At 44.6% G+C, this 10,784-nt stretch overlaps 1 protein-coding gene across 1 annotated transcript in view; it reads right to left on the reverse strand.

The window, feature by feature from the left end:
• Nucleotides 1-8,800, reverse strand: part of TRANK1 (tetratricopeptide repeat and ankyrin repeat containing 1) — a gene marked incomplete at its 5' end in the record, with an annotated part of 26,220 nt that extends 17,420 nt beyond the window's left edge. The window contains 8 exons of the mRNA XM_010144067.1: nucleotides 4-1,167; nucleotides 2,645-2,821; nucleotides 3,671-3,922; nucleotides 4,268-4,419; nucleotides 5,684-5,693; nucleotides 6,277-6,438; nucleotides 7,975-8,106; nucleotides 8,662-8,800. Of these exons, the coding sequence (XP_010142369.1) occupies nucleotides 4-1,167; nucleotides 2,645-2,821; nucleotides 3,671-3,922; nucleotides 4,268-4,419; nucleotides 5,684-5,693; nucleotides 6,277-6,438; nucleotides 7,975-8,106; nucleotides 8,662-8,800 (2,188 nt within the window). The remainder of the gene's footprint in view (nucleotides 1-3; nucleotides 1,168-2,644; nucleotides 2,822-3,670; nucleotides 3,923-4,267; nucleotides 4,420-5,683; nucleotides 5,694-6,276; nucleotides 6,439-7,974; nucleotides 8,107-8,661) is intronic.
• Nucleotides 8,801-10,784: the final 1,984 nt, after the last annotated feature.

Consider the following 10,784-nt stretch of genomic DNA (forward strand, 5'->3'; position numbering starts at 1 on the left):
TCAGCTTGCAATGGTCGAGAACAATGGCCCAAATTCTGATTATTTCCGTGTAAACTCTACCCGATTTTTCTGGAAGACTTGTCATCTGTTCTGTCTCCATGATCTTTTCCGCACTCTCACTGCAACGAGGCGAAAAGTCAATCGCAAGCTCCCAGAGCATTCTAGCACCTTTGCCCAACTTGGCTTCGTACAGCTGGATATCAGCTTTCAGGTGTTTCAGCGGCTTCTGAAGGCCCTTAGTCCATTCCCCATTGCCGAGCTGCTTAATCGTCATTATAGTTCTAGTTTTCAGATAATGAGGCACAGCTTTGCTGCCCAACGTCTTCAGCATTTCAGGAGTGCACTCGATTTCCCAGGTCATGTTATCAAACTCCTGCACGTATGCCTCAATATCCAGAATCTCCTCCTTCTCTTCCTCCGGCTCTTCATTCCCTCCACTAGGCAGGACCAAGGTAAATTCCCCTGCTCCCTTCTTTTTCTCCCAGCCATCCCTTTCTCCTTCAGGATAAGCTACGCTTCCGCGAGGTCGCGAGGACTCACTTCTTCCCTCTTCCAAACAAGCCGGGGCTGAAGGTGGCTTTTGTCCCAGAGGGTGATCCTTCCTCAGGGTGTCGCCCAATTTCAGCTGCTGAATTAAAGCTGTGATTGCCTGCACTAGACTTTCCTGCAGCGTTAAGGGACTGTTTAGCCTTTCTGCCTCCTGCTTTGCCAACTGATCTTTTTTCGCTGGGGTTTTTAAATCACGATGCGCCACGTTGCCAGATGGTGCCTTTAGTGAGGACTCAGATGACGAACGCCCTGTGCTCTTGGGCTGTGAAATCTCAGAGGCTGGAACGGGCTTCAGTGTTTTAACCGCCTGCCCTGCTGTATCCTGCCTCTTCTTTCTCTCAGGAGCAGCATTATTCCAGACACGTAGCAGTGTGTAATTCTTTTTCATTCTATGCCTCACATCTCTTCCCAGTTTGTTTTTTATATTAAAGTTAATATCAAATTTTGCCAAGGACTCCATTATTTTAATAGACTGCCTTGAAAATCCTCTCTGAAAGAGGAGATGCATCACCGTATTTCCATTCTCATCTTGTACGTTTGGATTAAGGTACGGGAAGTCAGAAGGTCTTGAAGCAAAGAGGTCAAGCAGATAGTTCAGGATGTTTAAACTAGTGCCATCTGAAAGCAAGAGAACAAACAGGTGAATAAATAAATAACCACTTGCTTTACAAGGCTGCTCTGTAGGCCAACAATTTTGAATGCTTTTTTTCTGCTGCTATTAAAAAGAAAAAAATAAACAAAAGAAAAAAGAAAAGAAAAAATACATCTACATTTCATGCTCATTTGAAATGGCTTGAAACGGAGTTTTTCCAACACTCGGGGAAAAAAACAGAACGGCAGCAAAGCTTTAGAAATCCCTAGTGCTGCAATTGCTCCTGTAGCATCAGAGGATTTAATTCCTTTAACCCCTGCGTACAGCTTATCCTCCAGCACCAGCCCAAGGCAGGCTGGTGAGCGTCAGCTGTACAAGCAGCAGCTCTGGGTACCGCTCTGGGGCCCTTTGGTTCACTTTAATATGCCACCCAGGAGCAATTTGCTGCGGATAACTTTGGTTTACTAAAATAACCTGTGGCAAATCCCAATTATTTCCTGGTATCTGAGGTCCCTAGAGCACCCTCCTACGAAGCAAGATTACTCTAATACCTCCCTGGGGAGCTAAAAAAGAAAAGAGATATTCGACAGCTTTCTGGATTTCATCCAGCTAATGTATGTGACACATTTCTTCCCTAACTGTAAAATAGTGACACACCACAATCACTGTACAGAAATTCCACCTCAAAGACTTTACACAGAGAAAAGCACTTAAGGAGATGTTGTCACGGGACGCCTTAATCTTCTGATTTAAAATTTACAACTGGTGGTATCTATGCTTTTTAGCTCCCTAAAGCTAGCAAATGTTTATGCTTTAAAAATGAATAAATCCAGCGTTATTCATTATTTTAAACCTTCAACTCAACCATTTTTTCTTAATTTAAAGTTAAACCTAATTTTGAGGCTTTAAGTGGATAGTTTTTCTTAATTTCTTACTTTTTTATGTAAGCCCTACAGGACTCTAACTCACTCCTCCCCTGAACAAAACTTTGCTTGATCTACAGCTGAATAAAACCCGGGGAAGAGATTTCAGATGTAGGATTTTCTGCAAAGCCTGCTGCCATTCCTCTGCCTCTACTTCTGTTTCTTCCTAGGTCCTTCTAGGAAGGACCATTTCCCTCGTTCTCACCTAATACACACTTCACAGGGTGTCCAAGAGGAGCGTCTCTTTCTAGATCAGCTTGATTAAACAAGAATCTGTTCACAAAAAGGTAACTGATGGAGAAATTACAGCTGCCCAGTGCCCCCCGAGCTGCCACGAACCTTCCCCTCATGGTCCCAGCCACCAGAAAGCAGAAGGCATCAGCTTAATGATCAGGGTGTATCCTCCATCCTGCAAACTTGGGGGCTGAGATGCAGAAATCCTGATCTGCTGCCTCTGCTATCACATCGAACAGCAGCAGAAGGGGCTGGACAGGTAAGAAACAGGGATGTTTTCGCTGTGAAAAGGAACCTTGCACATCTCTGAGAGCTCTTTTGTCCCTTTGGCACCCGAAAGCCTTACCTCGTCTGTACAAACAGATGGAAACCGCGGCATGCAGAGGAGTATCTCCTTGTGCAGTGGAGACATTTCGAGGGTCCGCACCTTTGGTCAGCAGCAAATACACCAGTTCAAAATAATTCTTTTTGAGGCATATCTGCAGTGGTATTTCAGAGCTGGTTTCAATCCCATCTGGCAGAGCTGGTGTGAAGGACAAGAGAACATCAGGGTTAGATCCGATACGCCAAATCTGCAAATGACAAAGTTCTAGACAGATGAAGGCATGTGCTGACTGCTGAGGAGCTGACTTTTTTTGGTCAGCTTTTTACATGTGTCAGTTAGGTTTTGACTAAGAAAATATTCAGAATCTCCTCTTGTCTCCCACTGAGCTGCACAAACAGTCCTCTGGCTGTGACAGGAGGACAGAAAAGCCAGAACACATCTCCCTCAAGTCAGGCACTCACTGACCAAAACAAGAGGCCTCCTTGAACCTTTGGCACTCACAAGGCTGAAACAGGACTGTGTCTCCATCATTTACAGTTAACATCAAGTTAGAAGATGAAAAGAAAAATGCCAGAGTAATCCTAGAAATAAGCCTCACACAAAACAAGACAAATGATGATGTCTACACTAGCTATGAGAAGAAAACCATCAGTCGTGCCTCTGAAATCACTGAAGTAGTCCATTACTTGTAACACAACAACAGACTGAACCCACAGACCGTGGTTTATGGTGTCTATCAAGATAATACTGTGGCTGAAGACGGAGAAATTAAAAACCAAAGAAACTATGAGCAAAGGAGCGACAACAATCTTTGGCCTTTTAGCAACCCTGACAGCCAAATTTCATTTGGAAAACATCTTCCACCCCACGTAGCCTCACTAGCTTCCCCGTGCCGCCCAGAGCGGATGCAGCACCCCAACAAGCTGCTGCACTTACACAGAGCCACGAAAACACCATGCGCTGGTATTTCTAAAACTACGCAGCTTCAAACATGCCCAATAAAATACCGGCTCTTTTATAACACAGTAACATTGCACAATTTTTCACCTCCTCGTTCAATCAAGCATCTTATGAGGTGCACTTGCTCATCCAATCTGTCACACTGCTGGATAACGTTGCCGATGTCAACATCTGAAAGGCTGCAGTTTTTGAAGAGTCCTCCACCCGACGGCTCTTGCCCGCTGGCTTTTCCCGTTAGCAGCAGCAAAACCGGATGCCACATTTGCTTCTCCAGCAGCTCTTTTATGAAGCTGCTAGCACAGGCATCGGAGATGTTGCAAACTGCCCCTTCAGGGATTTCTGCAAGACAGTCAAGACAACGTAGCTCATTCAAAGCCACATAATAAAATCCAGCTCACCGTAAACTGGTTTCAGAATAATGAACTCAATAAATTCAAAGCACAGAGCAGCAAAATGCCACACTCGCATCTTTCCACTCAAGTACATTTTGTTTCATCGTACCAGATTTTTGCACGTATTCCGGTGGATCTAAGTGCAAAACGCAACAGTCAAAATAAGTAATGTCCAGATGTGGAAACAGGGAACAGAAGGAAGGATAAAAGAGCAAAAACTATACGTTAGCCTCAAACACATTTTTCACAGCAATTAAGCCCTGTGAAGGGGACAAATGGGAACTCACTGCACCTTTCAGAGAAGACAGCAGCTTCAGAAAGCGCTTAACTGCATCTTCCTTCAGTACATCTTCGTGACGTGCTCCATTTTCACACCTGTAGAACTGGGCAAACTGCTCAAGAACATCCGGGAGAGCATCACTATCAGCTGTGGCTCCGCTTTCACTCTCCTCTGCAAAACATCACAGAAACTGAGAACGCGGTTCCTCAGAGCAGGACTGTAACACGTTACGTCTCAGGGCAGGTTAAAATCAGATGGATGAGGCTCGTGCAGGCAAAGCCAGTCCTGTGCTGGATTTCACATCCCGTGGTATAAATACCCATACAGTAGGTAGGAAGTTGTGACAGTTCGTTCACAAGCTGACCTGCACGCAGGCGGGACGCTGCTGCCCTGCAGTGATACCATCGCTAGGAATTTTTAGAGTCGATGACTAAACCCAGTAGTGTTTTAATCAGATGTCCTGAGCATATCTGATGCCTCAGGGCCATTTCAGAAATACAGCCACAAAGCAATTCATCCTCTTAAAAGAAAAAACCAAAGAAAGAAATAAAAAAACCACTACACCAGAGCAATACCTACAAGTTTAAGAGATACTTTGATAATAAGCAATGGCAGGTTTTAAATTCTGTCCCAATAAATACCTTTAAACGAAAACTGGAAGGCTTGGCCTGACTTTCCTAAAAGCTTTGAGGAGTTCAAGTACATCAAAACCCAAACAAAACAAGTAGCTGTACCCCTTAGGACAAAGAGACAGACAAGGTTGGTCATTCCTCTAGCAAGAAGGGCCAAGCTCAGGCTGCTACCTCTAAAGCAGTGGCTCATTTTCCAGCCTCTCATTTTGCACTAAGTCTAGAAAAATCTTGTAGGCTGTGCATTGCCAAAAAAAATAAATAAGATTGACCGCAAAAGACAGGCTGAGCTACCTGGAACACCAACCAAAGCGATCACCACCACAGCAGACTGCTGTTAACCTCCTGCCTGAGGACTGCTGTGCCAAGACCTTCTCCAGAGCAGAGATTTCTGCCGTAAAGAAAGAGAAACTGCAGGAATCTGCGTGCCAGGAGCTGCACGACGCAAGTGCAGTGAAACCCAGTGCTTTCCAGTAAACTTATATGCAATACCCACATGAAAACAGAGATACAGCCTGAAAACTTTGCCTTCTGCCAAGTCTGATCTGCCTGTGCGGTCTTTGCTTTGATATTTGCATGACACAAGCAAGTTTTGTAAAGGTTGTGCTTTGGGCCAACCCAGTAATATTGCTAATGCAGGTGTCACCTTAAAGTTCTGCTTGGCCGATCAGGCACCGAGCAAGCTTGGAAAGACCACACTGAAGAAATGCTCTCCAAGATGAACAAGGTCCATACTTAGGACTGATTTTTAAACAACAGCCTAAACCACGGCTTGAGAAGAACAGCTGCGGGTTCTAACTCCTCAGTTTCTGAACCTCAAAGTGCTGCAGGAACATCTTGCCTCACCAGCCAATCCATCAGCTCTCACTGAGACGCTCCCAAGAGCTTCATCCTCTTCATCCTCTGCTGGGAATGTCTGTGGCCCACTGCAGCCTCTTTCAGAGCTAGGAAGCGGGTAGCCACCAAGCTGCAGCGCCAAGCTGCCAAGAAGCTGCATCCTGCAGGGACCCTCCAGTCCTGAGGGCAGAAGCTCCCCATCTCCTGCCCTGGCTAAATCTCTTGGACCATCCTGCAGCACAGGCAGATCAGGCTTGCTCCATTTTTTGTTATTAAAAGCATTTTAAGTATGCCACTGATACTTTGACAAAATGTTCCATTTTCCAAATAATAAAGCAAAGGAAAAAGGTTAAAACTAGAAGAGCATCAAAAAGCACCAGTTTCTACGGTGGGGGAGCTTCATCATAAGGGAGAGGAAAAAAACCACCGGCTTATCGTAACTTAGAGCAACTTGTAGTTACTTATTGCATGAGGTACTAAGAACATCACTCGGAGAGCAGCCTGGGCAAGACAAAACATTCCTCACTGATGAAAAGCACACGGTCCAGGCAGTACCTGTCTCAGGGGAAGTGTGTTTCTTAATGTGACTGCTGATTGCTTTGACAGCATCAAAGTTTTTGTTCTTCTTCAAGATATCTATGACGTATCTTGACTGTGCATCTGGAACAGTGGGATCAACCCCAAAGTTCAGCAGCATGATCACATCTTCTGCTTGGCCTACAAGAATAAGTGTTAGAGGAAGGATAATTTTCATTTGTCAGGCATTCGGGTCTGTTTTCCTTTGCATTTTTCATTTCCTGAGACAATTTCTAGCATAACTTTAATTTAAAAATACACATACTCTCATCCAGCGTCGTAAGATTGAGGTATGGGTAGGTATTTTTCCCCAAAAGAAACTCCTTCCAAACCCATTAAAACCCTGTCTTTATTATTATCAATTGGGAGCACAGAAACACAAAATGACAAAGTGCCTCATGAGCACCAAACTGGCCAGTGGCAGGACACAGAATTCACCTCTCCAAGCTCCAGCCTTACCATTCAAGCTACTTTAGGGATAATTTTTTATTAATAGAAACAGATAGGTGCAAGGGTTTATTTTTATATCTCTTATAGGTACACATGAATATAAAGAAATAAACTTTAATAAATATATAAAATTACATATACTCTCTCACTAATATATACACCATATAAATCGTAGAATCACAGGATGGTTTGGGTGGGAAGGGACCTACAAAGCCCATCCAGTGCAACCCCCTGCAGGGGGCAGGGACATCTGCACCCAGAGCTCAGAGCCCCAAGGTCCAGCCCGACCTGGGATGGTTCCAGGGATGGGGCTTCTGCCACCTTTCTGGGCAACCTGCACCAGGGTCTCACCACCCTCAGCGTAAAAACAGTTTCTTCTTTATGTCTAGTCTAAATCTACCCTCTTGTAGTTCAAAACTATTACCCCTTGTCCTGTATAATATAAAGACATAACCTTTAATAAATACATATTAAAGTAGATACTCTATATATAACATATATACTCTACAAATGTAATTATAAATAAGCTTTTATACACACACACACTCAAATACACACTCTCAAATATATGATCTCTTCTGGAAATGCAGGAGTCATTTAGCAATAGATGGAACTGCTGCAAAAGACTTGTTACACCCTTCCAGAAATGAAGTTATTTAGATTTAGTCTGTGAACGTTTCATTCCTACTATTAAAGAGAACCACCAGAAACAACCTTGAAGGCTGGCGTTGTCTTGGCACTGATGCTTATTTCCTGTTGCCACTTAGTGGGCAGAGTAAGAAATACAAGGGAAAAAAAGCCAGGCCAGTTAGCAGAAAAGAAATCCCACAAAGAAAGCGGAGAGGATTCCCTTCTCCTCCTCTGACCTGGTGCGCTGCAACTTCAGCGTTAACCCTTCACCTCTCTCAAAGAACAGGGTAAGTCTCCAGGTGGTCTAATATGATTTTAAGGACACATCCAACTTTGAAAGGTAACTTCTAGGATTCTAAAAACCACAGCGAACCGGTGGGAAAATCACAACCAGTCAAACCAAAAAGCAAAGACAAGTTTAACAGGGAAGTGTTGAAATGTTCAGATATTCGTTAGCGCTCCAAGGTCTATCTTCAGACAAAAGGACCTTCTCATTTTCTTCCTTAGCAGGAAACAGTAATCACCAGGGTCTGAAATTTTCTTCCATTATACATTTTTCCATAACACTCCCCCCCCGCCCCAATCAATTGTATTTACCGCGTTTCTGGGAATATTCACTGGAAGATGCCACGACATGCAGGAGGGTGCGTCCGTCTCTGTCTTGCTCGTTGATCCTATCCTTCAAGTCTGGCCTCTGACTCAGTAACCACCTGAAGAGATGGTTCTTTTCTGAAACGATTAACAGTAAAGGTTATAAACAGAGATACAGCAGAAGGAGATCCTGGTTTTTATCCCCTGTGGAGTGGCACTGAAACTTTTTCTTGAAGTAGGAGGGGGGGGGGCGGAAAATAAGCACAAAATCACAGTAAGAGCCAGCTGCATTGTGGGAGACATGACGCCACGTTCTCAGTGACTCGCAGCAAATCCGAGGTGCACTCATGACTCTTTAGCAAGTACAGAAACATGCTCCACACGGGGATGGCAGAGGAAATACTGTATTTTCATCAGGGCTGATACACTCAGGTTAGGAAAGACCCACATCAAACACACTTCAAACCCCGGAAGAGAACAGCCGCGTTCAGTTCATCCCGCAATGACGGACGGAAGATCAAAGAGAATGTTTACAATATTTTTAAAATAGTGCCTTACTGGCACGTGCAAGGTTATACCTGGATGATCTGATCTCATTTGTTTTCTAAAAACACCGAAATCTGACAAAGCTCTGGCTGCCAGTTCTGCGATGACCACCACCCTCGCTCGATTTGAACTGCGGATGTCACTCACTTGCGCGGATGCACAGTCTGATCACAGCGTGAAGCACGTACGCTCCAATGGTTTCAACTTTCGCCCCAATGGAAATGAGCCACTTGACTAGCTCTGCTACCTCTTGCATCCTCTCACCGTGCCCATACAACTCCGAAACCTGGGAACAAAAAGAACGGCTACAATGCATCTTTTTTGCATACACAAAAGGCATTTCTTTTTTACTCCTATTTCCACGGTTTCTATGATAAAAATCAGCGGAACAATAATAATCAAGCCACATCCACTGTAAAATATATTATGTATGTAATAACTCCAAGAAAAGCCCAAAATACTCTTCTCATGCCAGTTGTTCACAAATCTTGGAAGAACCTTGTCCTGCTCTGAAGAGCACTGAACCCAAAGTCTATTTTATAATACATATTTCTATATTTCTTCTCTGTAATTGACCGCAACTTTCCACCTGCCTGTTAAATACGATGGTATCTCAGTGCACTTATTGCTGTAACTGGATACTGTGCCTTTTAAATTTGGATGAGGCAGCGTATGCAGGCAGTTAGCCCCAAGCAAGAAACAGCTGGAAAAATATTTGAAACTGGGAAAAGGGAGTTAGAGACTGGGGGAATGAGGTTTAGTGATCTCAGGCAACCAGTTCTTTTACATCTCTGGAATCCCACAGAGGGTGAGCAGGGCAAAGCCTTACCCTCAACCAGCTCAGGAAGCATCTGGTGTTATCAAGAAAACAATGACAATATGACCGTTCACACAAACACAAAGTGCTAAGTCTAAGGAGATAAGATTTTTGGTCAGATAAATCCCTAGAGGGTGATCTGATGAGAGTATGGAACTTACATACTTTCACAGACCAAGACTGAAAGCGCACAGCCAAAGCAGAAGGCAGTTGAAGTGAAAAAGGATCACGGAATCATGGAATGGGTTTCGTTGGAAGGGACCTTCAAAGCTCACCCAGCCGAGCCCCAAGGTCCAGCCTGACCTGGGATGGTTCAGGGATGGGGCTTCTGCCACCTCTCTGGGCAACCTGGGCCAGGGTCTCACCACCCTCAGCGTAAAAAATTTCTTCCTTCTCTCTAGCCTGAATCTCCCTCTCTTCATTTAAAACCATCACTGGGCCAGGGGCTCACCACCCTTAGCATAAAAAATTTCTTCCTTCTCTCTGGTCTGAATCTCCCTCTTTCAGTTTAACCCATCACCCCCTGTCCTGTCACAACAGCCCCTGCTAAAAAGATTGTCTCCATCTTTCTTATAGCCCACTTTAAGCACTGAAAGGCTGCATGAAGTTCTCCCTGGAGCCTTTTCTTCTCCCCAGCTGAACCCCCCCAGCTCTCTCCCCTGTCCTCACAGCAGAGGGGTTCCACCCTCACACCATTTCTGTGGCCTCCTCTGACCCTGCTCCAACAGTCGATGTCTTTCTTGTGCTGAGAGGATGTTCTAGCAAGGACTCACTGCACACGAAGCACAGTCTACAAGGGGTACAGCAATATGGGGAACTCTGGAGGTGGGCAGAGGAAGCTCAGACATGAATCAAGACAATATGCCAGAAGGATCAGGACATGAGGGGGTGGTCGGAAACAGCGTTCAGACATAATTTCTCCCTTTGTGCCAGTCATCTTTTTAAATAGCAGTCTTCACACATGCTCCTAACATCCACAAATAAATCCTTTTTCTAACACCTCATGCCAAATTTTGACTGGCAAGAATTACTGTTTGTGCACGGTTAAAAAAATCAAAATACAAACAGTTACAGGGAGAATATAGCAGTAGCAGGGGAAGTTCGAGTTGTCAGAAAGCCACAATTTCTAATTTTTACAAGAGAGAGGTAGCACTCAGGGATCTTTCACCTTGATTCTTTCAGTCTTCCAGGTGCACCAGAAATCCACTAGAACAGCTGCGACTGGTGGGGCCAGTTCAACGAGGGACAGACTCTTTCGCAAAGGCAACCCTGGCTGATCAAGGACCGCCCCCTTCCCACCAAAACCTGGTTTAGAATCTCTCCAGAGGAGGAGACTCCACAACCAGCCTGTACCAGGGCTCTGCTATCCTCAAAATAAAGAAGTTTTTCCTCATGTTCAGGTGGAACCTCCTTTCTTCGGTTTGTGCCCCATTGCTCCTTGTCCTGTCACTGG

The sequence above is a fragment of the Buceros rhinoceros genome, unplaced genomic scaffold, assembly GCF_000710305.1.
Source record: "Buceros rhinoceros silvestris isolate BGI_N320 unplaced genomic scaffold, ASM71030v1 scaffold12449, whole genome shotgun sequence".
In the NCBI taxonomy this organism is placed as follows: Eukaryota; Metazoa; Chordata; class Aves; order Bucerotiformes; family Bucerotidae; genus Buceros; species Buceros rhinoceros.